The 27,915-nt window shown below is 40.0% G+C and overlaps 1 protein-coding gene across 1 annotated transcript in view; it reads right to left on the minus strand.

Annotated features, from left to right (window-relative positions):
- Positions 1-22,217: 22,217 nt before the first annotated feature.
- EYA1 (EYA transcriptional coactivator and phosphatase 1) overlaps positions 22,218-27,915 on the minus strand; it is an 85,259-nt gene continuing 79,561 nt past the window's right edge. The window contains exon 18 of the mRNA XM_067292342.1: positions 22,218-22,518. Within this exon, the coding sequence (XP_067148443.1) occupies positions 22,438-22,518 (81 nt within the window). The 3' untranslated portion in view covers positions 22,218-22,437. The remainder of the gene's footprint in view (positions 22,519-27,915) is intronic.

A 27,915-nucleotide genomic window follows, 5' to 3' on the forward strand; every position in this document is an offset into this window, starting at 1 on the left:
CAATATCTAAGCAGTACAATTTTGACCAAAAAATAGTCATATTCTGCTAGGACAGATTGGAAGGGCATATGATGAAGCTGACAGAGATATAAAGATATAAACAGAAGATATAAAAATTTGTCACCTATCAGCTATCGCAGTCCCCCCCAAAAGTGAACTGTAAATCCTGAGTCCCCAAAAGGGGGAACAAAATCTGGGGCAATAAAATCTGTGTAACTCGTAGAGAAGTCTGTAGGTTAGGGCCAAAGGCAAAAGGCTCCTACAAAGAGAGGGCAGACAGAAGACCTGTGCCATGGAAGAATGGCCAAGAAGACAAGATTTTGGCTGCTTATTCAGACCAGCCGGTGTGAGCTAATGTGATATCCTTGAGTTTACCAGGCTGGAGACACAATCTTAGGGCTGTGTGGCATGTCAGATGGTGTTCTGCCGTGGTGTCCAGGTGACAGTTCCTGTAACACCAATTACAATAGGAACAAACTGGGTAGGATGCATAAAGGTTACTGGGCATAGCTAGCAGAGTACCAGGATAACCACTTCAGCCTGATATAGTAACAAATAAACAGCAAATTCTCTGAGTGTAAAAGAACAACACTTTCAGAGTTGTATAGCTTTTTATAAATAGCTGGGCACATGGACTTCTAGTATTTACTAAAGACATTTTCCCTCTCCTTCTGCTTTGGATTAAAAAACAATAACATCTTATAAAGAAGTCCAGCAACTCAGTGAGACAAGAAGATTTTCTTTAAGTCCAGAGAGCGCAACAGCCTCAAAGTGGGAAGCACAAAAGTTAATTGCTGCTTCTCTTCTACCCCTTCCCCTTGAACAATTTGTCATACTTGATTGAGGCTGGGTGATTTTATAGTGTAGATGACAGGTCTAGGCAGGCAGTGCTGCTTGTACAGTAGAACTAGGAGGGAAGCCCAAGCAAATCTGTGCCAGCTCATGAAGTTAAAACGATTTTGCATATAAAAAGGAAACCATAACTAATTAACACCAGGCAGGTGGTCTAGCTGGAAATCTAAAATCCAAACTAGGTCACAAGGGAATATGGGACTTGGCAGACAAAACTGTAACTGAAATCATCTCCCAAGAACAGCCAAGTGAGAGCAGAGCCAACTACCCTTACGAAAAAATATGCCTGTGCCAGTCATTTCTGGGAAAAACAAGCCAAGGACAAATGACTGCAGCTCTTAAAATGAGTGTGATTACATTTAGAATTCAGGGCTTTGTTTTTAAAGGTTTTTTTGTTAAATGCCAATCTTATTTGGTCAGATTCACAGCGAAATCAAAATCAGGCTTCATGGTGCTTTAAGAAAATCAGCAGGGAAGAAGACTGGGGGGGTGTCAAATATTAAAACAAAAAGAGGAGGGTGTGAAAGTTTATGTTGAATTTAGGTGGAGCTTGGAGGAAGCAATGTTCCCTGCTGAGTTACAAAAGTAAAAGCAGATACCAGCAAAGTACAGAGCTGGCTAGATATCAACTACAGTATCAGGGATTCTGGCTGTTCCGAAAGGAGGGAAAGAGTTTTTGCCTGGAGGAAAGAAATGGAGAAAGTGAGATTTGTGAGGTGAAAGCCTCAGCTGTTACACTGAAAATAAGGACTGATCAAATGCAAGTATAGTGTCTTAAAACTTACCATTAGTAGTGTATGTGCTTTGGGAAACTGAACACCCAGATCACATTTTCAACTGGTGGCCCTTAGGGATGCAGGAATTATTCCCTCCCCTTAAACTCCTGAAACGTAATCTTATGACTCACCTAAATGAGAGAGCAGACTGATGGGGGCTTATCCACAAGTTAGAGAAATAGTTGATAGATTTGGACTTTTAAAAGCTTATGAGAGCTTGCAAATGTGTAATGTAACATAGTATGTACAAACCCACAAATTTTTCTTTGTTTAAGCTAGATTCTTCCATTCACCTTACCAGAGCAGTGGTCAGAGTATCTGTAGTTCTGTGTGTGAAAAACCTTACTATGCATTTAATGAACAGTAAAAATACAGACTGTAAGGTCGATTGGCTGTAGTTTAATGGAGTCCTTTGGCAAGCAATTCAGTGAAGAGCTAATTGTAATCAGTGAGCAGGAAAGCAGCTTTTCAGATTTAATCAGCCTTGTGGCACCATTTATACCTACTAGTATAAACACCATTACGGTAATTTTACAACAATTCATGTTCATCCTTTACTAAGATGATGATTGTTCTCCTTAACATTGCAATGCTCACACGCAGTCACTCGTAGCATTACACACAGTACTTGAAATCCTGTTACCAGTTTGCCCGCTTGCTGGAGCTTCTGGATCTGCGTTATGTGGGCCACTCAGGGTAAATGCAGCCAGATGAACTTCAAAACTCATCAAGGTGGTTTGAGCTAATCCACTAACCCTGTGCTGAAGCAGATTAGGAAACACTCGCCCTGTTTATTGCTGAGGCTATGTTGGCATAGCAAACAGCTGGCATGGTGAGTAACATCTAATGCCACCACAACATTTGCAAGGGGTGTCAGGCATATGAAAAAATGCACCCAGTCATAACAACTATTTTTTTCTTTAGGGAGACAGAAAGGAGACTTGGTTTGCCATAGAAGACAGGAGGTTGTTCGATCTAGCAAGCAACAATATGAACGAGGAAAAAGTTAAGATTGGAAGGACATGGAAAGGGTAAAGCAGTTAATGCTAGATGTTGGAATGGCAGCATGAGAACACATGTTATAGGACTGAATGACATGAGATCAGCTGTCAAATTTCTGCGCTAGGCCAGGAATAGACTGTGCAGGAGCTGTCATCCATTTCTTGAAGGGAAAGTGAGAGTTTATTCCCCCTTTTCTTACTAATTAGCTATTCCCAAGGCACTGCCCTGTTAGCTGCTTTTCTTGTGCCATAGGATAAAACCTCAGTTCATAAAGGTAAAAAATAACCTATCCAAAAAAGGAAGAGACAGCTGTGCAAACCACATCTCTTTTCTCTCCGTGTTTTACTTTAAGCAAAATACTGTCCTTCTTATAGGCCATAATCCTTCCTAAATGAGAGTTAAAGCAACAGAGTACCATTATCTTACAGTTCTGTAGCATCACTGACCAACTGGAGGAAACTATATACTGTCTACTCAGATTGTTTAGGAGCCTTGTACAGTTTATATACATACAGTCATTGTAATCTCTATAGAAACATTTCTCATTGTCTTGAGGAAACACATTTGAATCCTTTAAAACCTTTATTGCTTATATTAAAATTATTCTCTTGGACAATTATCATACCTGTTGATTTGGGCATTGAGCTGAAACTGAGCTATTATAAAATCACCCTGAGGTGATTTCTGTAAAAGTTTTAATTACTGAGTTAAATAAAACATCAGTTGTCTTTTAATGAAATACATTAGTGCATACAGCCTTTCTCTTGGGTTTACCAGGTGCATTCAAAACAAGCACTTAGAGACAGTTCAGTTATTATCATTATTACTTTTATAGTGCCAGATATGTGCCTGTTATATTCTAGAGAGAGGAAGATAGTAGACTAAATATACTTGGACTATTTAGTAATATAAATGAAAATCACAGGAAAAGAGGTTCTTAGAGGATGAAATAGAACAAGGTCATGGTTTGGCTTCTATAGAAAAAAGCTTGTAAGCTGTATTGTAGTGGAAACTAATATTGCATGTCTACAGAAAAATCTGGGTGCTTTAATAAGCATGTTAATGAATGTGTTCATCACAAGCGACATAGCCAAATGTTAGAGACGACTCTGACTAATTTCATACGGCTGCCACACCCAAAATGCTCCCAAAATATGGGAAAGCAATGCGCAGGGCTGGACTATTCCTCTGCCAGAATACCACTGCTGTTCATATGGCACTGAGCCCAGGTGCCCTGAGAATCCAGTTATGGCTTTATTGTGCATGATGGCCAGGGCAAGAGTGTCCAAAATGCCATGGGAATCACATTATGGGACGTCGTGAGTTTTGCTGGAAGGCCTTAGATGCTCCCCATCTCTGTCAGGGCACACACCAGCTGTTTGCATTTATGGCCGTGACTGCCCTGGCAGGGGCAGGGGCAGGGGCAGGGGCAGGGGCAGGGGCAGGAGCAGGGGCAGCGGCAGGGGCAGGGACAGCACAGAGAGAGCCCCGCTTTGTGAAGCAGGAGTGGTCCTTGCCAGGATGAAGTACTTCACTGGAGCAAAGCATCTGCACTGTGTTTAGCAAGCAGCACAGTGTCAGGGCTAACATCTTTGCTGTCATAGTGGTGGTGTTCTGTAACCAGTTAAAATTAAACTAATGGTTACCCAGAGAGGGAAGCAATATACACTTAAATTACATATATGCTACTACTGGTCTTGACCTAAAGCACACTTTGGGTGAAAACAGAGTCATCCCATTGACTGCCGTGGGGTTTCAATGATGCCGGTTTGGCTCCCTGACTACCAGGCACAGTTTGTACTGTGCATGCAGGTTGTTACCTTTTTCATCTTGATCATCTCTGCCAAAAAAACGGGAAGCTTGAAGGTTGAACTTTTTAAGAAGAGAAATTGATGACGGAGTCGGGTAGCTTAGTTCTTGCTGGCTATATCAGCCCTATTTTCTTGAACATAGGCAGAATTAAGCAGTGAAGGACAACTTTGCTTTCAGAAGCAAAATTTTTAGGGCAGTTATCCCACAAATGGTCTTGTTTCCTTCTGTACTGAATTGGGCCATTCTTCAGCTTCCTTTCCACTTTTTGAGTTTTCTGTCACTGAATCTGCATGGCCTTTTGTACAAGAAGAAAAAGTACACACAGACCCACAAATGCATGTACACTCCCCCAACTGCATCCTACTTAATGTAAGTCTGATGCCCCTCTGCCAGGGTTGTTTAGACTCTCGAGCAGGATCTTACCTCCCTTTTTTCTGAGTGGAGGCATAGGCCTGTGCTTTGGGTTGGGAGACGACTATTATTTCAGCTATATACATCCCCAGAGGAACTTAATGATTTCTCCCAGCCCTTTTAACAGCAGCAGCTTAGTCCAGTTCCTTCAAAGAATTCACACCCAGCCTGTTTCCAAACCTGGGTATCGCCGTTCCCCAGACTGCGTGATTCTCCAAAGACTGTGTTGCTCTTACATTCAGTATTGGATTTTCTGCACATTTTGTATATCTTATGCACTATGAAAATCAATAAAACAGATTGAACAATAAAATGCTAATGAATAACAACTGAGAGACTGCAGCTGTTTCATTTTAAAATGCTTTTAATCCCCATTACCATAGCCAACAGCGTGCTCTTGAATGACAATAGTTACCAAGACAGACATACTGTCCTCATCATTAACGATAAATGGCCAAACAATTCGCTCAGCTGCAGTGTTGCTGTGAGTGATGTGAATCCATTCAGTGAAGCTACTCCTCTGAAATCAAGGAATCTCTGCGCAGTATCAGTTTCAAACAGCCAGATCCATGGAATTGTTCCATGAAGTGACTAACCAGTGCAGTCCAGACGCTTTCCATGTCTGCAGATCTGCCTAGGGACACACAGGAAAGTTAAGGCAAATCAGCTCAAGGTGGGAAGTCACTGCACATAAATTACAGCATGTTAATCCCTTCCACAGATGCTCTTATTTAGGTGTAAAATGGCTGAGGTTATTGAAGTTCCATGCCACCCTTGGCAGGATTTATTTACATTTCCTGGGTGAGACTATGGTTTGATGTTACAAAATGGTCAACCAGTTTAAGAGAAATTTCCCCAGTTAAAAAAGCAAAACAAAACACCAACAATTTTTTTTCCACTAATTTATTTTTCAGGTGGATCAACTCCCAGTCTTATTCACAGTGAAGTCACACAAATAGTTGATAGTCTGTTGGAATCTCTCCTCTTTTCAGATACAGCTTGTTCTGGATACGTTGAGGTTTTATGCCCATGTTTAACTGTAAACGGTTATGGATAGTCCTATTGTAATCAATCTTGTTGAATTATGCCCTACTTACTAGCATACTAATTGCAAAGGTAATTTTTAATGAATAATCTATATATCTAAATATGTTTGTGCATAATGAAGACATAAACAAAGCAATGTCTGTTCACAAGTTTTCTTCAATTCAGGCTTCTGCAAATCCTTTAAGTACTTGCATTGTTGCAGTGACACCAACATGCAGAATCAGTGAATAACCATGAAATCAATGCAGTCAACCTCTTAGTGAGGTATAATTCATGAAGTATAAAGTTCACGTTGCTGAAATTGGTGTGTTAGGTCAGTGGGTGCATGGATGTATAGTATCTTAGAAAGGCGGGCTGCCTAACTGCATGTACCTATGCTGAAAAATTTGGCTGAGCAAGTCAGGAAATGGCAGGAAATGGGACTAAAAGTAACAGTAAGTCGAGGGAGGTTATATAGCAATACATAAGATATTAAGTCTCTACAATCAGTAGCCTAGTTTAGAGACCTATATGGAAGTAACAAAGTTAGGGAAAGAAGAGAATAGTTGGAAGCAGAGTGTGGGTAACTCTGTAAGAAGTGGAAGGAAAGTATGTGATGAGACCAGCTTGGAGTGGCAGCCCTTGAAATCCATTCAAGGGTTTACAGGAAAAGGGCCAGGACTTGGCAATCTCAGGAATGAGACACAAAGGCTATATACACCCTTACATGAGGATGGAGAGGAGCTTCTTCTTCCTGTAGTACAGAAAAGCTCATTATTTCTACAACAACACAGCAGAAACTACCGAGCCACTGTGGCCTAACTAGACAACAGGCAATGACCTCTATTCTGCATTTTGCTGTGTTGGATACACTGCAAAAATATTGGGAGAACTGTAGATAAGGTGCATGGGACTATTCAGGAGTATTAAGCTCTGTTGTTAAAGAATGAATCTACATGATTCAGGAGCATTTGAAAGTGTTTTCAATCCCTACTTAAAAATTCCCTTTCACTAAACCTATTATCTATTCAGGATTATTTCAATGTTAGCCAGTAACATTCTTTGAATAATAGACTAGTTCCAGCCTCCCTGGCAAAACTCACCTTGATCTGTATTATCATTTAGACTCCATCTGAAAACATCATTAATTTAAATAAGCAATAGAGCCTGAAATAAAATTCCATTCATGCTTAACTCTCCGATGTGGTTTTGAAAACCTTTCTTCTTTAGCCAGTCTTATGTTACATGCTGGATGGTCTTTGCTTTGACCACCTCATAAAAAAAGGCTCATAAATACTTTTCATGTGTTATTTAAACTAGCAGTGCTCCCTGAGGCACCATGCTCTTATTTTAAAAAATCCTTTGTGTATTCCTAAAGCATTTCTAAACCAGTAGCAGAGGTAAATGTATATTTTAACCCAGGAAAGCCATGTTCTGTCAATATCAGACCACAAATTTTCTTACTCCATGCTGATAAGAATAAAACATTTCTAGCAACTGCCACCAGATTTATGTGCTTTCCTTCCAAAAATCATCAATTGTCGGGTATGAGTGAAAATAACTGAAATGATTTTGCTTGACTAGATGCTTTCCAAAACCAAAAATGCATTCCTAGTATCCTACCACAGGCACAAGGAACAGACCAGGAATCTATCCCCCTGCAGCTGCCTGGGAATGCTCTGAATGAAGGAGCGTTGCGTAAAAGCGACACTTGGACTGGAGGCAAGTTTGCCTGGAGAAGAGTGGGACTGGTAGAGATGTGGTGGACAGCAACCCTGGGCGTATAGAGCAGGTGGGTAGATGGGAATACAAAATTTTGCCTGGCATAAGAGATATTTTATTTTCCTTGGCTGACAAGTGTAGATATCAGTAGAATTAAGTTCTAACCCCCAAGCCAGCAGAAGAGCCTGGACTAACAATAAGTGTTGAAAATGAGAAATATAGAACAATATTGGAAGACTATTTCATTTAAAATGATCAAATGTAAAGGAGGATAAAAAACAAAAAGATTAGAAACCAGATAGGCAGAATAGGCATTGGACAATTGAATAAACTCAGATATTTCAGAAAATCTAGTCTGGGTTTCTCACGTGCAGTTGTGCTCCGCATTTACCTTTCAGCAAAAAAAAAATACCCAAACAAAAAAACCCCTCAAACACACAGCATGAGAATATTATTTTTGGCAATTTATAACAGGTGAGCTTCCTTGTATTGCTGTGAGTGAGGCGAGAAATGACATCACCCTGAGTGACCGAGTGACAGGTGGTGTCATCCCAATCTCCTTGAGGAATCCAGGCTGTGGTGCCCACACCAATGTGTTGATAATAAAACCAAGAGAGACAGGAGAGGATTTCCAAGCTAAATCTTTTCCTTAAACACTGCTGCTGCTGCAGTGTCTCCTTTAACACATGGAGGTCAGCTGGCAGAACTGGTAACGTCTGCATGATTACTCATAGAGTTTGTAATCTCTGCCAGGACCTGACAGGGCTTTCAAGGTTCACATTTCTTTAATGGATAAAGCCCTATTAAAAAAATTTGCATCCTTCAGAAGAACATGCAAAAGCACTAGCTCTCACGGAAACAAATCACTAAGACCTACTTACAATTTTAGACCTAGCTGACTTTCTAGTTGCAATATTTTAAAACAAATTCTATAGAAAATTGTTTACAGATTATTTTTAACACTTGTTTTGTCAAATGATCATATCATTCAGACTTCCACAGATCTTCATGCTTTAATAACAAAGATTCAGGAAAACACAACACCCAACTCCCCCCACTCCTGCCCCAGCCTACCCAATTATTTGACAGAGAACCACACATGAAAATTCTGAGGAAGAAATAAAGATTTATGAGGAATTTAGGATTATATTTGGTAAGGGAGAGAGAAAGAAGTGGCCTCAGAACTGATCTAATAATATTGCAATTGAAGCAGCCTTTTTTCCTTATAAATATTTCCCCCCACACACACACTCAGATCATACCCTTCAGACAAACGTGTGAAACAACTAACCTTTCACAAAGCTGTTACTATTTAGCTGGCACAGTAGCTTTAGGATTCAGTTCCACTTCAGATGTCGCAAAACATGAGAGACTGTCTGGGCTCTAATTGCCTGGAGCACACCTTGCCCGTAGCCAACGTGGGAGCAATGGACAGGGCTGAGGTACAGAAGGATTTCTCTCCTGAACATCTCACCATGTTCAGTGGGGGAGGAGGTTCGTCTCTGCAAAGCCATCGGCCTTGAGTTTAGGTTGCAGGGGGACAGCAGGAGGCATCATCTCTGCATACCTTCGCTGGATGATGGCCAAGGATGACTGTTTTCTCTACCTCTTATTGCCCTCACACACCACAAGGAAAGCCAAAAGTGGGAGACAATGACACTTTCTCAAGGGACATGGAAATTCAGGAGGAGGAAGAGAAGGACTGTCTCACAGACATCAGGACATCTGGCTGACCTACTGAGATCTGTGGGGAGTAAAGAAAATAAAAACAAATGAGATGATAGAAGTAACACTACTTTTAAACTGAAAATGTACAAGCAGTAAAATACTGACATACATTGAACACATTTGACATTTTTTGTAATGTCTGAGAAGTGTACAGTGCTTCACTACTGTTAGCATGCTAATGTCCTAACAGTTATTTTGCATATGATATTTTCTTTAATTAAGAGGCAAGAGACTTCAGATAGAGTTGATAAGTCATTTACTTAGCATAACACAGGGAATCTGAGAATACAGCCCAGACTCCCTGGAACCTGGAGCTGCATCAATCATCATCCTCTTTCGAATATGCTACTCCTGACTCACAATAGATGTCACTGCTTGATATTCTCTTCCTATGTGAAATAATACTTTGAAGGTTGTAGTCAATCTCTGTCCTTCAAAAGTCACTTGTCAACCTTCAAATCCTCATGAAGTTTAGAAGAAAATCCAAGGTTTAAAAGACTGTGCAGAATTTATGCTTTGCAGCCTTTCTGTGCAACCAAGAAGTCTGGACAGTTGCATAAAAAAAAAGACAATTTTGAGTTTGGGGAAAGAATATTAAGAATTACACTTCTGAATGCTACATTGCACTTTAAGTGTCCTTGTTCCTTTTTGGATCTAAGTTTATTCTCTCCACGCCTCACCTTTCCACATGGAAAATGGGAATTATGGCACTCCCTTGCCTTAAAAAGGTGACATGAAGATAAATCCAAGTGCCATCAGTTCTAACTGGAAGCTTTTCTTCCATCAGATGCTTTGGTTTGGGGAAGAAGAGGCTATTGGGGTAGGGGCTTGTTGATGTTGGCCATGTTCGTGCTTTGCCTTCTCATGGGACTTAGGCAGGTGTCCAGGGCATGCACATATCACGGAGCTCTGCACAGTAGTCAGTATTTTACTTTAGCTCTAAAGAGGCCTGTGTGCTCCCACACGTGCAGCAGAGGTGGGCACGCACCTCCTCAGATCAGGGAACGCTGTGCTGCGGATCCACCAGCCCCAGCTGTGGAGCCCTGCCTGATCCCTTTCCAGCTCTGGAGTGAGGTGTGTGAAGCACAAACTAAAGTTGCATGAGATATTTCAGCTAATATGGACTTTAAAACTAACCACAGGTGCTGGCACGGCAGGCAACAAGCTCTTTAAGCCAAGTCATTTCTCCTAGCCTGGCTGATCCTATCTCCCTGACTGCTGCCCATCTTTTAGTTTCTGGGAGATAAGTAGTGATCTGTCTTTCCATCAGCTGTATTATTCAACCCAGACCATTTATTTATTATGCTATTTTTCATCCCATCTTCTCCTCTCCTCTCCTCTCCTCTCCTTAATTTTATTTTAAAGATCCAGAAGGGTCTTTATCTCCCAAGCAACCTGGACAATTCTTAAATGAAGGAATAGTAGTATAATTGCAGACTGATTCAGTCAGCATCTGGCAAGCTGAAATACTGTGGCAAAGTCACAGAGACCACAAGCTAGGTTTGTGGGCAGATGCTGTTACCATTATCCTATTTGTTCTGGGGGGTTTTGGGGGTGTTTGGTCTCTTCCAGCAGCTATGTCAATTAGCATTACTAAAACATGGTTCTGTAGGATTTGCTGTCTGTACTACAGAGCTGAGGGTTTAAGAAGTTCTGATGGAACCAAATGTCAGCGCTGATGGATAAATAAAATGACACAGTTATAGGGGTTCAACTTTGGCTGAGTGATTTCAGATCATAGCAATGCTTTTCGATTTAAAATTTTTTGCCTTCTTTTTTTCGCAGCAAAGGAAACTGCAAACCACCACCACATGTTTGGAAGAAAACGTGAGGATGTCAGAGTTGGTTATAACCTGACCACTAGGACTCCATAGTTTATTTTTTCATGGGCTATATCATTAATGGCATGCTTAGTCCTTGTTTTGGAGAACCTATGATTAATTTTATTTACAAAATTAATGCAATTGTTTCTTCCTGGCATTGTTTAGACAGGCTTAAATTATGCATGATACTATTAAAGAAATTCACTGTAGTGAATTTGAAACAAAAATCTTTCTTCTATCCATGAATATAATTAGATGATATTTTGTTTTTTTTACCCCAAGGCATCTTTGGCAAACACTGAACATAAGGAAGAAAGAAAATTTTCTTGCAAGTGAAGATATAAAATGTGTGAGACATGAGGACTGGACACTTGACTCAGTTACTTGACTTGAATTTAATAGACAGAAATCCAATCTGCATAAAAGATCCAACATGCCATAACAGCAAGCCACAGCTTTGCCAGTTCACACTCCTGTAGTATTACTACAGTGATTGTGAATGTAGGGAATTCATATTACGTAGTATCAAAAGATCTGAGGAATGTACTCTGCAGATATATGAAATACTTCCATATATGAAAAGGCTTGAACCCAGTCATGACAGAGCACTACCTGCATATACAATGTTGAAGCTACTAATAAATAAGATGGGTATGGACACATATACTGCTGTCTCTGTCTTCCGGAGTCTCACAGGAACAAAAGGGAAGGTGAACAGTGGCTAAAATATTGATTTCTGCATATATGTAGACTCACAATAGGGTCTATCAGAAAAGTGATGGGAAGGACACAGGGTGGCCCTGGGTCTGTTTGGGAACTCCATATGCCAGCACTGATACTGACTGTGCAATTGGTGCTGGAAGTGAAATCCAAGTAATTGGGAATGGCAATGCACTGATTAGAGGCCATAATTGCTACACGTGTTTAAGTGTGTTCACATACCAGTTCAGCCACAAACATATTGTGTCATGGTTAACTTTTCACACTGAGTTATCCTTTAGTATATTAAAAGCAATGCCATTTTGTTATAGATGGATTAGTAAATCAACGGGCCCAAATCCAAATCTCAGTCTCTCTACTGAATTGTGGGAATAATTGAATTGAACCTCAGACTGAAGCTGTCCCTCAGTTTTCACTTTAAGTAAGATTGAAAAGGGCCTATTTTCCACTTCCAGATAGAAAGGAATGAATGAAATTATTTTTTCCGTCTGTGAGAGCCAAAATCTCACAATGCTTTATGCCACTGAATTAAAACACAAATCCTTGAACCTCACCTACAAGTCTAATACAAGCCTAATGCTCAGACTAATTTGAAAGCAGATTTCATATCTCATCTTCAGATTTATGTTTCATAATGAAGCATTTCTAATAGTTTATTCTTCTTTTACATAACAGTTAGGTCATCATTTCAGATATGATTTTTACTTCTATAAAGTTATTGGCAATTAGTTTGCCATTTGGATAGTAAAACCATCTGTCCAGAAGTATTCCCACCAGGAAACTGAGGGTTTAGAAATCCCATGTACTTCAATGCTTTAGAACAATACCACAAATATTCAGCAGAAAGCCACCTTCTAAGAATTAAACCGGTGTCTTGTGGAACAGACTCCTATTGCCAGCATGTTTTCAAAATTACTAGAATGGTTTTAGAAATCAGACCAGAGACAACGTAAGTGTTTGAAGTCTTGCCAGAGACCTACACAAGGTTTGAACATCAGTCTATATTTGGTACAGATGAAAGAGCAATTAGAAGCCTGTGGAAAATATTAGTAGCTGAACTGTAACTTTTTCTGCAGAATTCAGGTACAGTATTCTCCATCTCAGAAAAAAAGGAAATAGATTATGTACTATTATGGAAGTATTAAATAGTTTTCGTCTCACATGTCAGTGTTTAAAACACTGGGGCATAGAATATGGAGGAGGACGTTGCACTGAGTAGGAAGAAGTTAAAATGGCAAGAACAGTATAATAGATGTGCACTTCATAGACAAATGAAGGAGAAAAGATGGTCAAAAAAAAAAAAGAGTGGGGTAAGGATCTGCTGTCATCACCCAGTGGCCCAGCTCAGGACTTGGACTGCTCAGCAGGAAGGAGGAAATAAAATCAAAATACATTTTCAAACAAAACAAGGTTCATGAACCAAATAAAAGTCTTAAGAAAAAGCTCTGGCTCAGAGGTTACTATAGCAATAGTCTGGCTTGCCTATTTCCTATTCCTAATGGAAAAAATGAGCATATTAACAAAAAAATGCCAATAAACTTTCAGGGTTCAGTTACAGATCTTACAGGATGCCCATAACTTTTATAGACACCAATGGGTGTCCCAGTGTCTGGGATTTGTAATAAGCAGTTTAGATTTAGGTTTTGATGGGAATTTAGTCTTTGACTGCAATGGAAGTAAATTTAGCCACTGCAAACCAATTCTGCTCATCTGTAAGAAAGGAAAGTACAAAAAATAGGTCATAAATTGTAAAGATTATCAAAACTTCTCAACTATCATTTACTACAGAAACATATTAACTTGCTTCCCCCATGAAGTAAAGACAACAATGGCAGCAAGCGCACCTTTACTCCTATGAATATATTAACATTAGCTCTGTCACCTGCTCTGTGCACTCATCTTCTGGTTTGAGTTTTCTACAGGGAAATTTCCTGTAGAAAGTTCCTCAGGGAAATCTTCAGGCCTGCTGGTTGACACAGTAAGTGGAGTAATGGGAGGAGGAATCATGCTGCAACAAAGCAAGTAGTGAGCTACATCAGAAGATTATAGAAGGATGGAACACAACTAGATTGTAAGAGCACAAAAAGACATCACAAAAACTTGCAAAAACCTATTTTTTCCTTACAATTGCCATATCACAAAAGGGACATTGTAACCTTGATTATTTCCACTATCATTTTATTTTGCTGATCTATCTTTGTCTTCTGGAAAGCTTAGTACATAATTTAGGCTTTTTTTTTCAGCTGCTGTTCAAATATTTTCTGTCTTAAAACTAAATACCTCCAGAAAGAATGTTACTAGGGATAAATCTGGGCCTTTTAAATGGAATTCACACTCTCATTTCATAAGAAGATAGCAGGAGAAGTCCTGGAGGATTCACCTGCTATGTAATGGAGATATTACTGGAATAAACTTCTGTGACCCCAAAATAAATGGCAAGTATGAAATGGCAAGTAAGTAGACCTCTGATATCTGTGACAGAGATGCACTACTGAATGTTGAATAACATGAATACTGACTGCACAGATAGATTTAGAAACCTGAACTTGAATTTAATGCAAGATTACTATTCCCTTCTGGAATTATAGCATTTACTGAGGTAAAAAGGAATGCTATGATTTTGTTTCATGGACTGCATTTGTTCACTTCGGAGAGGAGGGAGAATGGGTATCTTTACTCTCTCCTGCTGAATTTGTTTCAGTATATCTAATAGATTTTGCTCAAGAGGGTAAAGAGCATGATTATAATTCAGTGGTGATAGCACATGCCTAGTAGGTAGGTAAGAGCTCCGAACTAAGAGCCTGCTTCCAGGACCTTCTGTATTTTGTATTAAGCAGCTCTACAGAAGCAAGATGTTCTTTCTGTACAAAAACCATTCTTGAGTGCTTGTTTGAGAGCTTGCATGCTCTCTCTCTCTTTTATTCTTCCACTCCCACAAAAAACATTTAATTCATTGAGAGTATTAACGGCAAGGAATAGGAAGTACAATAATCTCTAGTCTTGTGTTTAGGGTGGCCTCCCAAGAGGTGCCAAACAGAGATTTGGATAAGGTAGAAAGGGGACTTGAATTCAAGTCATGTGTTTCCTGAGTGAGTTTTCACTAATTGCCAAGCTTTTGCACAAAAATGAGCAGGGGGAAAGGAGTAGGAAATGGAGCACTTCCCATCAGGTGCCTTAGCACCGGAAGCCTCTCCCATTTGGTTAAGAAAACAAGCAGGTGGCTACCTTTGGGAAAGGGCTCCCAGCTGTCGATCAGGGCACTGAGAAGGGCCTGCAGCTAGATGTGGTACCCAAGCTCCCAAGGCAGGCAGGATTTCAAGCACTGCTCTGGTCCTGGTAGCCGACTTGGACAGCTCCCCACCACAGCAGCCAGTGCCTCCAGAGAGGGGACACAGGCCTGGCCGAAGCTCCAGATGTGATGTCCCTTCATTCTGCTGAGCCCAAGTCTTTTTAGGACAGGGGCCCTAATGACATGCTCAGGAGGGTCTATGGCAGAGCTGGGAAATGAAACTTGCCTTCTTAAAGCTAAAGCTAATTTCCTCCATGCTGGATGGCTCTTTGTTCTTCTCCGCCCCTTGCTTTGGATTATTTTTCCCCAGATTTATTATCTTACATTTTTTCAAATCAAATTACATTTCCTCTTTCTCTTTCTAACCACTCTCCATCTCCTCTGCATTATTTCTCCTGTCTCTGCAGTTTCAACTACACAGTTTAGTGGTATCTTTAGATTTCATCTCACTTCCATGTCAAATCTGACATGAGTTGGCAATGAAGAAAAGGAAGCAGTCCAGAGCTTCCTTTGCAAATGCCTCAATTCCCACTTTAGCCAAGTAGTGCTGCATCTGTACCCAAGACTGGAAAAAGCACAGTGTCAAAGGCCAGCCCTTCAGGGAGTAGTTGGCAGCAGTCCACGCAGAAGATTTCAAAGAGCGGGTGAGAAATAAAGACTTAGTCACAAATATCTCTTCCCAGAAAATAACTGTCAGTAAGTGGTGAGACAATGGAAGGGGCAGATCACTTATAATATACTTATTTGTTGGGCTGACTTCCCCAAGGTGTTAGCTGGCAACATGATGAGAGCTGGCAGAGCGAGATTTTTCCTTCAGATTTTTTGTTTCCCTTCAACAGTTATTCTAGCACCATATATCACTACAGAAGAAAAAATATATTTTTCCCCAGTGCATCAGAGTGTGAAAGTTTATTTGAACCATCATAAAATGAAAAGTTGGCAAACAATTATAAAGATGGATGAGTTGTGTAGGCAAATGTAGTAGTTCTATTTATCTCTCGTAACTCTGCTGGAGAATGAGAGTAAAGAGCTTTTCCTATTGCAAACCATTTGATTTAAAGTCAGTGGGCCAAGTTACCTAAATGACACAGCCTTCTAGCTCTGCTGTCATAATCAAGCTTGGCAATATTCTATATATTACAAGAAGGGTCACACAATTAATACTCCTTGGACTTCAGAGCACATACTGCACACGCATTTCCATGTCATGCTGCGGCCCCCCCCACATACAGTGAGAGCTGTGCAGAGGTGAGGGGGACAGTGAAAGAGGATCTCCAAGAGCCTGGAAAGGGATTGCCACCAGCCTCCCCTTTACAGACACACTCCACATCTGAAGCCTGTATCGAGTTGCAGTATGTCCTCGCGAAATTCCTTCTTGCCCTGGCCAAGCTGGCCATTCACACCATGAAGCTGATAGAACAGGGTGCCTGGAGATTGTGGGGCCTCTAACCAGTTCCTTGCCCACTCATGTATCTGGGCAGAGCACCATGCAGCTCCTGGGTCACCGTCTGGGCATGGTGAGTGGTCTGCTCCTCACACTTCTCCCCTTTTTTCAACCTGGGACTTGACTGTTTTCCTCTGCATTTTTCCTTTTTTCTTCTAGCCCTTTGACTTAACCAGAGAGCTGGGGGGTGGGTTCTAGAGCCCGTCCCTGGCTAAAAGGAGCATGACAAAAGCAGTAGCCATGCAGCCTTGCCGTTGACAAAGAACAGAGAGAGATTTGTGCCTCCTCCTTGTCAAATGACACAAAGCAACATGCCTCTTGACACCCATCCTCTATTCACATTGCAGGACAGAATTCAAGAATCACAACATTGAGAGAAGCAGAAATTTGAAGAGAAAGACACAGGAGAATTTCTAACAGTATTTTATTGGCCTTCATTGTAAGCATTTTTGGGTCAGAGATACTGCATACTAAGCATGCTGTCCTGTCATGAAAGACATCAGTAATAATAATTACTATTATTAATTTCACTTCTTGGCCCTACCCCAAAGTTACATAGCTCCAATGATTTTGATGTGTTTTATTCCCAGAGCTAAAGCTTTTAAAACTGCACATCAGTGCAGTTATCAGTTATCAGTGAGCATCTAAGAAAACTTGCAGCGCTACTGACGTTCTGAAAAGCAGATCTTGAGCAGATCTCTTGCTTCCTACATAACACAATGTCCTTCACTCGATATGAAACCCTGTTCACTTTTAGATTTAAATAGGGCCTTCATATTAAGTTCTTTAAAAAATAATTGTCTTACATTTATCATGGGCATAGTTCTCCCCATTACCACAGTTATGGGCATTGAGATGCTCAGAAAAAAAGGCCATGGATTTCAGGGGGGATTTAGGTGACTGTATCTACTGGACTACTTCCCAGAGTCACTGGTGCTGCGCTGAAAACGTATAGACAGAACTCTGAGCATCTAACTTCCATGATGGTGCCAAATATAGAGAAGCAGTTCCTTGATTGATCTTGTTTTTGATTTCATTTGTTAGGCTGTCAGCTTTCAAACAAAGGGAGGAAATATAAACAAAAAGCTCAATTTCATCTCCATGTTATAAGCAAAAGTTTGTACTGCTGTATTTGTGATCTGTCACTGTAATCTCAATGCTTTAATGGATTACTACAGAATAATATATTGCATCTGGCTTTTCTTGCCTCAAAAACATCAAGAGTACTGTACATATAATCATATTAAGATGTGAAAGTTAAAAAAAGAGGGACCTGAGGCAATATTTTTTTAATAAGAGTATGTGTATTCATGTATCAAAGGAGGGGATTCACACTGTAGAATATTTAGGCTTCATAACCTCCATTGGTAATGTCAAGTAACGTATAGCTACAGGCCTGGTAGAGTTCTGGAAGCAAATGTTTGGAGCTAAGCAACACTTGCCATTTAATGTTCTTGGTTTAAGTCTAATTTGAGATCAGAAGCAATCATGAAAGAGGATGTCTTTAAAACATCGTGATCTTACAGCAGCCTAAACTCCAAAACGAGCTCAACAGAACATTTTCCTTGGAGTGCACCCAAGCGCCTCATTCAGTGCCTTGAGGGAAGGAGATTACTTTAAACTTGGCTTCTTAAGGCATGGCTAGCTGGCAAGTGGATTCAGCCTCCAAAAGATCTCCAATCTAAGACCTAGTAATCACAAGAGATAGCAAATCTCAGAGGCTTTGTTCATCATTTGCAGAAGCAAACTGCAAAACCTCATGAAATGGCAACCACTATACTTGTTCCAGAATATGCTGAATTGTACTATTTAGAAGAATTCATTTAATTGCTCTGTAACAGAGGAAAAACTCATTTTTTGAGCTCTTTAAGGGTAAGCAGCTTCCTAAAGGAAGACAATTGGTGGTAACAAGTGGCAAAGTGGAGCTGACAGAGTCCTTCACTATATAGCAAGACTGCAGATCTTGCAATAAACACTGCCAAAGAAGACACCCTGCAGCAAAACGCAAGTAAGCATTTGTTGGAAGAAAGGAGAAAGTGTAGAAGATACAAAAAAAAGGGTGTTTGGCACATGCAGGTTGATAACACTACAGCTTAATTTGTCGCCATACTAGGTGTTATTCAGGTCATTTCGACATCTTTTTCTCTTCCACAGGACTGAGGCAGACTCTAAAGGCTAGACAGAAGAATTCAAGTTACCTGAAGTGGGACTCAGGGGGACTATATGATGAAATTGTCATTGTGTTCTTTACCTAAAATTCACAGATACTGCAGTTTTCAAAGTCAGAGCTCCTTGCATTTAGATGTTTGATCTCTTTACATACGCAGTCTTTGTTCCCAGCTCACTCCCAGTGCCAGAAGAGAGTTGGAAAGTAGACATTTCTTCTCCTAGATCTGCTAAGGACTTGATTTGCCAGGGACTTCCAGGACCTCAAATACCAGTAGGATCAGATCCTCAAAGAAGGCAGACATAAAGTAATTCTATAACATGCAGAGAATAGGTGCAATATACTCCTTTTGTTCAACACTATTGTAATCATATAATTAGTTCAAGAAGGAAGTTATGTAGACTGAATCCTTTATCTCTCTGAGAAGATTCAAGCCCACACTTGACTAAGCTGTGCATTTCCTAGGCTGAGACACTCTCCTTTGCTCCATTTGAAGCTGTGCCACAATACAGCAACAAAACCAGGTCTCACTGGACTACAAAGTGAGAACAAGTGCCTGCCCTTCGTGCCTGCCCTTCCAGGTTCTCCCTTGTGAGGTGGAGGAGTGAAAAGGGCTCTTCAGCAGCCATTGTACCAAATACATACATGGTTCATGGACTCAGTTTTTCCTCCTGACCAGTTCTGGTTTTCCTTTCAGTACAGACACACTCACTCTTTGGCCCACTTATTTCTTTCATGCGGTCTTTAGCTCAACTAATCCCTTTGTGCAGGGTGGCACAGCAGTACCAGGAGGAGTGGAGAACACTTCCCAGGCAGACTAGCTTAGGATGACTTTGTAGAAGGTGAACCCCTTGTAGGTTTGGGCATACCTGCCCCCTCATTAGAAGAGTGATTCAAACCCACTTTCTGGATCAACAGTTTATGCGTCTACTACGAAGTGATCTGGGTCTGCTATAAAAAAGTGGGCACTACCACTCTTTCCCTGATTTAAAGGGTAAGCCTTGTTCTGTGCTTGCAAAGAACAAATGTAAGTGCCAAGTTCCCAGAGACATTCAAGTCTGTAGATCCTCTGAGGACGGAAGACTTTCTGTAGCCCTAAAATGTCTGAATGATGGGATTTTCAACTTGCTTTCACCCTTTGCCTGTTCCCTAAGCAAAACTGACTTTAGAAGTTCTCCATTCAGCATGTGGATTATTTTGGATCACATTCTGAAGCACTGCAGCACCTAAATTTTAGACATTTACTTCTATGAGGAATATACTTTGGCACACATTTCAAAAGAAGAGGACACCATACACTAATTCCCACTCACATGGCCTATTCTGCACTGACCTTCTCTAGCTCCTCCCGATAAGTGAAACAACTGCTGTCCATCTAGTTCAGCCTTTCATAAACTAGATGCAAACATTTTTACTCTATTTAGCTTCTCAGGTGGGCAGCACAAGCAGGTGAAGGACTTCTGCCTTGGGACAGCAAAAAGTGAGAGATGTCTTCTCATTCTTGACTTAGAGGGGAGAAATATCATACACTTGCATCCAAGAGGATTAATACGTTCACAAATCAATTTTATTAATTTAAAACAAAATTAATGAAGAAAAAATCTGTACACATTTGTGGATACAACACACTTTTTTGTACAATAAGGCCCAGATAAACTGTTTTTTCAGTCTGCGAGTGACTAAAAAATTGAAAAGCGCCAAAAAAAAGAAAGACAACCAACTCTCCATCACTGTCTACTTTGCTTGAAGAAAAAAAGGCTAATTATAGTCTCCATTCTAAAAACTACCTACCACGTGCTTTATGTATGTATGTGAGTACCATGTGAATTCCAGTACTCATATTGTGTAAAGTAAAGCACATGTGCAAGTCTTGGTAGGATAAAAACCTCTTTGTTGCTTATAGCAACAAATAAAGCAATTTGGAAATCCACAAACATTGAATTCTAGCAGCAATATGATTCCTCCAATAGAGAAGGGTGTGGCTTTGAAGCTACGTTGGTGCTTTGTAGCTTTGCAGGTAGCTGTTTCAAGGCTGGTGTATTTAGCAAAAGAGAAGAAGAAAAGCTGGAGAATGAACCCACAAAGCCGAGGTTTCTTTTAATGAAGAGATTTAAATCAGGTAAAGGGAATTGGTACAATTCAGGCCGAAAAATCAGACTCACAGTTTATCTGACCAAGTAGCTCACGGCCTTCAGGATTAGAAAAATCACAAGTCACAGACAGACACAGTCTAAGGTTGTCCTGTAAATGGATATAGACGAAACAAATTTCAGCTCCTTGGCAATAACTCTTTCAGTATTTCCATTGCCGGCAATGGATGCTATATCTTAGGAAAATCTGACTCCTGGTGGAAGAGGATTAAAAGACTTAAATGTACAGATCTGGATATGAGTATTTTTTGATCAATCTCTTGAAAATATTCCCAATTTCTAAAAATAAAGATGATAATTTCCTTTATTTTTGGATGAGACAAAAACTATCTGGTACCTAGATTCCAGTTTAAGTCATATCTTAAAATATATCTGTGTTCTCTATATACTTCTTTATGGAATGAATCTGTGATTCATTTTTCAATACTCTAAAAGCGCATTAATATGTTAACATTAAAAGAGAAAACAGAAGATATCAAGAGACTCCTCTTCACTTATTTGTTTTATCTGTGTTTGCTTAGTGGGGGGAAAGAAATCAATCTTTTCATAGTCAGAGTAGCTGAGAGATAAGAAGGTAAAGAAACAGCTGAAAAAGAACAAAACCCAATTCCTATTGACACTTGACATCCATGCTTTTGGTCTTGACAAATTTATCTAAAAAATCCATTATCTACATATTTATATCCAACGCATTGATAAGGCACTGCACAATATTTTGTGCACAGACGGCCTCATTCTTCACCAACAAGGCATTACTATCTTTCAATAGCATTTACCTTAACAATATGTAAAAGAATCATTCATTATTACAAATTTACACAAAAAATTCTTCCTGTACATGATTGTCTCAGTGATGTACCTATTACTTTAAATTAGACATATTTTAAACTACTCTGTAATGTGCTAAAATCAAAAGTAGTTGCTGTATCATAAGGCAAAGGCTTATGATAGCCTTTAATCCTATTATACATATCCTCAGTTATATGATGACAAAATATAGTCTGTTCATAAATAAGTAAAGATGTACAGAGTACCCTGGGTATGAGAAACGAAAAAGTAAACTTTCTTTACAAGAAAATTACTCCACTGGTATTTTGAAAAACTCAGTCTTCATTGTGCAATCAAGTTTGCTGTGTTGAAGAAACGGTGTGTGTCACATTGAAGAGTCTAAAAACTACAAAGCATTTGCAGGTCCTTTTTTTCTTCACAGGTATGAACCTTTTATTTCCTTTTCTTTCATTTCTACTTCTTTTTGGTAGCAAATATGGTAAAGACGAGTTGTTAAAACATTCGCATGGCTTATTTTCATTGGACTCGCAGTACCAGAGTCAACAGCTGTTCTGAAGAAAAAGACGTGCTCCTCCATTTACTGAAAGGGCAAGGGTTAAGACCAATTGCAGCTGTACGTCAACATGTTGAAATCACAAAGTTCTGTAGTCCAATGCTGACACAAGACACAGGCATACCGTCCACGGGCACAAGGAGGTTCTGGGGTTTCAAAGTGCTGCTGAGCTGCTACAAGTACTCCAGTTCCAAGGCATGATGAAGGGCCATAAGGTCAGAGTGGCTTGAGATCCTCCAGAATGGCATAGCATGCTGTGAACAGCACAGACAAAAAATGTAAAAATAACCCCAAGCATTCTGATATTTAGACCCACCCATTGTCTTTTGCAAGAATAAGGTGATACTGCAAGGAGAAGAGTCAGGGCTCTTAGAAGTGCTAGCCCTTCATGTTTCTCTCTCGGTTATCTAACCCCCCAGCGTAAATTCTCAATAATAGCAAATCTACCTAACAACAAGAACAACAACAAACATGGTAGGAGATCTTAAGGAAGGGAGGGTTTTCTCATCTCTTTTTCAGAAAGGATTTCAGCACAGTGCAAAAGAAAATATTATTTCTAGAAATAAATTAAGGAAAAAAGTCTATGCATGAAGCATGTGGGGAGCTTGAAGAAGGGAATAACACTTGGTTAAAAATAAAAAGGGAGGAAATGAAAGTATTATTTAGTATCAAAACCTATTTATTCTTTGTGAAACTATCGCTGGCAGGTGAGTTAAGAACATACCAGTGATGATTCAGAATAGCTCATATGTTGCTCACATCACTTGGAAAGGAATTTTATTCCAGTGGTTTGTATTATAATGGTCATTGTTAGCACTGATCTTAAAACATATTTCCATATGGGAGAATTTTAAAATAAATTCATATTTTTTTCCTATTAGCTGTAATAAGATCTCAGTCTGCAGCACAAATATGTTTGCAAAGAACCTGAATAGAGCAAAGACATAAATACCAGGAAAAAGCACACATTACCTCATCCATGAAGGGTAAAAAGCTGATTAAGAATACTATCTTTATATTGCAAAACAGAGATTATAGTTATCAGCAAAAACTTTTTCATAAATAAAAGAAGATAACTATCAGCTTTCTTCAGGAAAATATTCTACTGGTCCCATGGGAAAATAGTTTCAATTCAACAATATTCTGAAGGCTAACTTGATCATGCTTACTGTGATTAGTAATTCAGCTTGTGTCCTGGCATCTTTAGGATGCAAACCACAAGCAATTCACTATCACAATAGCTTCTGAGATCCTCAAGCATTTTATCTACAATTTCTTAGATAGGCCTCCTTCATCCTGCTTCAGCAGCTCCTGAGTAAATTCCTATTCCTGTGAAATCACTGGCAAAACTCCATTTCTTCCTATTATCATTGCTATGCTGACCTCCTTTTTTCATCCACATCATCATCCCCAAAATTCAAATTAGAGAATAACATTGAAAACGAACAGGATACCAATGTGAAATCAACATGAATGTGAAACCTTCTGTTCCCAGGTGTGTGTTTTAGTGTAAATGCTTACAAATTACTGTATCTTAGAAGACAAACTCCTTGGCACAGAGCCTATGATAAATTTGTCTTTAGAAGCTAAGGTAAACAACAGGCACTGTATAAATAGTAATTATTTTTAGGCTGCTTCAACTGGATAACAATGAGATGATGAACTGAGTTGGACTTAAGGAATAAAGCAGAGATTTTGAAAAGAAATATAACCAGGTAAGTGGGCAAGTCTCTCTGAAGTCAAATGGCAACTGTAAAGGAACAATCAACTGTTGCCCTTGTGAGAGACAGCAGAGATGATGCTGAAAATGATAACATAAATCAGCAAGACCTTGCTAAAGAGTGGTACATGATCAGCAGTGGAGCACTAGAAGCAAACTGGAAAATGCAAACTAAATACAGGACAGAATACAGGCCCATTAGCAGTTGAATTGCATCTGGTGAGCACCTGGACTATGGTTAGTTATGTGGATGCCTCAGCAGATGTCCATTTTCAGATAACGCTTAGCTTCCAGAACAAAGAATCTTCTTCAGGAAAAAAATAAAAGGACCCTCAAGGAAACACCATTGGAACAGTTTCTGATTTGTTTCGTTTTGTTTCGTTTTATTCTAGATTGTCACAAAGCCTTGAGAAACAGATAACTGAATCTCAGCCTGAAAGACAATGGGGGAGCCACAGCTGCTTACAGACACAACTGAAGGATTATCTTTCTCAGGGGGAAAAATTCAGAGACAAGTGAGATGATGTTGGAGCAAATGCTTACAATCTTCCCAAAAGACTTTTCCACATTACTCCTTTCCTTAAGAAGGAAGTGTTAAAATATCAACTGTGACATCTACTATCTCTGCATCTTTGACTGAGACTTCCATTGTGTTGTTTCTGTGCTCCACCAGTGACAGAAACTATGTGCAATTAGCTCATCAGGTTACATATCCATTTCCCAGTGTCTTTCCTGTTACACTGTGCAGATAGTCTGTCCTTTCTGCTTTGTCAAGCCAGACACCACTGCTTTCCAGCTTAAATCTTCCCTAAAGATTCATTTCTTGCTTCATGTTCAGGAAATGAACCAACACTAGCAAAAAGAAATAAAAATTCCTATTCATGGTGTTCTCTGGGCTCTCCAAAAGCTTCTGCCCACCTATCTCATTTAGGCCATGAGATCTTCCTGACAGAGTTTGTAACATCTGATAGGGGTATTACACCAAAGACAATATGGGCACAGGCTGATGCTCACCGCAGGTTTGTGCAGTGCTTGCCAGTCTGCCTGCCCGTGGCTGGTGCTGCTCAGCAACGCTGCACCTCTTTCTTCTGTGGCTGCAGTTTCCCTCTTCTCTCACAAGCCCACGGCTAGATAGCACTGAGTTGCTCTCCCTGGTACCCAGCCATAACTCTCTGCTTCTTGTGGTCAGCTTGGTACCAGCTCTACCTGCACCACTGCGTCAGAGACGTAAATAACATATGTAAGATGTGGCATGGTGAAGACCCTGGTAGACGTCTGCCTTTGAGCAGTGTCTATGCAGAAGCCAAGAGTCAATGACATGGAAGCTGTCCAAAGTCATGCAGCGAATTAATGAATAGGGAGAACTGTAGTAGTAAATTCTTGGCTTGCAGCTCCCACTTCATGCAGCTCCTGCATTATACTGCTTCCCTAGTAACAGCCTCAGCATCAAAGAGAGTACACATAGGCATCTAGGGTGCTTACAGCACCTGATTGATTTAACAGAAGGTTAAGCTTCTGCTAAATCAAATCACAGTTATTCTTATTAGATGTCCATACGCAGTATCAGTTTTGGATTAGTCTCAGCTGTTTATGGTCAGGTTTTAACCTAAAACTTTAAGTAGACATTATTTTGTCTATACCTTTGATATTCACTTAAATGTCCTTTGCTTTATTTTCTCTACCTGTGAAAGGAGTATACCTCCATTTACTTAAAGGAGTGAGGTTTGGAATGATTGGGCCTGGGGAGTCTCATGAAAAAAAAAGGTTGTGTAAATCTTAAGATTAAAACTATTTTTAGTTCTCCTGCATATAGGTCAAAGGGCCAGTGCTACACTCCCAGCAAATAAAACATGCTGGGAATGCAGTTGCTGCAAGCGAATTGGAATCTGCACGAGAGCTCTGTGCACAGGTCTCCGGTGGCCTAATCAGATCTGTATCAGTTTGATCCTACAGCACATACTGCAGAGCTAACAGGAGGGGAAACAAATTTGATACATATCTATATATAATCTGTGTGTGTGCATACACGTACACACACACATATGTCTGCATATATTTGTGTATATTTTGCATGTACAAAGATTTTCACCTTATTTAAGATAACAGAAATGATTGTACAAAACCTTACACATTATTCCTGTAATAGCAAGCCCCGCTATCTGCCTTGTCAAAAGTGACAACACAGCCATGAGACAGTGGCCCATTTTTCTCACCAGATGACCAGGCATGAAGAGTTTCTTTTGATAGATATTTACCCAATATTGCCTTTAGAAAGTCATCCCTGCCAACACTTATCACACATCTGATACACAACAGGTGCCTTCTATTCTGAGCACATTGAAAAATAGTAATATCTCACCACTGCATGAGAATGGATGACAAATGCTAACTACTAATAGACAGGCAGTGTGACTGGATGCATTAGTATATAATGAAAACATGAACAAGTTTTTCTTATTGCTTACTGGAGGAACATGTATCTAGACTGGGGGTAAAACAACAATTTTCTGTACTATTTTAATATTGTCCAAGCAAATCTGGAACTTTTGTCAATTAAAAACATGAATTGTTTTGTAGACGTTTAACAACATATGATACTTGATAATAAGTACATTTATGAATTGTTTAATGGTTTAATTTTGATGACATTTTGAAATGAAATATAGTGGGAAAAGACTGAATTTGGTTTTGTTTGGTGTAAAAAACATCAAAAGTTCACCCTTTATTAAATTATTAAAACTAACAATTATAAAATTTTTAAATAACTGTAAAATTATTAAAGTGTTTCCTTCCTGAAATAAAAACAATATTACTTTTACAGTGTGTATTTACTAAAAGAAGAAAAAACCCAACTATTTCAAAGAAAATAAAAGAAAGTGTTTCTATTCAGTATGTGTGCATGCGAAATAAAGCCATTTTTTGACTGGGCAATACTGAAACGTGCAGACTATCTTCCTTCCCTTAAATGAGCACATATTTATACAAAAACCTTACTCCTGAGATTTGTAACATATTTGAGTAGAAAACTCATAAGTTTCTGTCACCTTTCCTGGTATTTTTGTTGTATTTCTGCCAGATTTTGCTAAGCAGTTGTCTTTACTTCCTATCACAAACCTGAACAGCACAGTGTGACTGTGAGTTTTAAAACAGTGGCATATTGGATACCCATTTATATTCTATTTATTGCTCCACAAAGATTTATGATTTTTCCTCCCAGTTTCCCTCCCCGGCAGAAAAGCAGTCTGACCACTGCAGGAACAAAGGCAGCAAGCGATTTGCCCACGCTCTCCCAAACCACCTGATCTAAAATCCAGCTCCTGGACGTAGAGACCCTCCTCCTTGTCTCATCTCCTGCACTCAAAATCCTGCGGAGGACTCTCCAAAGTAGAAAAACTCGGGAGTTTTTTTCTGATTTATGAGTATTTCACAACTTTGTTTCCGAACGCAAACCAAAAAAAAAAAGAAAAAAGAGCAGAGGCCAGGACAGTGGAGTTTCTGGCAGAGATACCCAGCCAGTGCAAGCTTATTCTGCCGATAGTGACATCACCCGAGAGGTATTCGGGGAGAGCGGTCCTGCCAGGCGCAGGCGTAGGGAGCCGGCGGAAGGTCGAGGCTCGCGGCAGGGCATGTGCCCCTCCGGTGGGGCGCAGGACCCTGTGCGCCCAGGCTGTGCCTTGTCTCAGTGCCGGCCACTCCCGTTTCCTTACGCGGGGTTCGCTCGCCCCCTCTTTTTGTGAGGAAGCTGGTGTGAAGGCAGCAACCTCCCTGTGAACTCGGGAGTTACAGCTCCCCTGACTGTTTGGGGAGCTGAGCCAGAAGGGTACGACTTTTCTGTGGTCTGTAATGCAAATGTCCTGAGAATTTTAATTGTCTTATAAAATATTTTGCAGGAAATGACAGTTAAACAAAGGTGTTGATACCATGGCTTGTC

This window comes from Apteryx mantelli, chromosome 2 (assembly GCF_036417845.1).
Source record: "Apteryx mantelli isolate bAptMan1 chromosome 2, bAptMan1.hap1, whole genome shotgun sequence".
Taxonomy (NCBI): Eukaryota; Metazoa; Chordata; class Aves; order Apterygiformes; family Apterygidae; genus Apteryx; species Apteryx mantelli.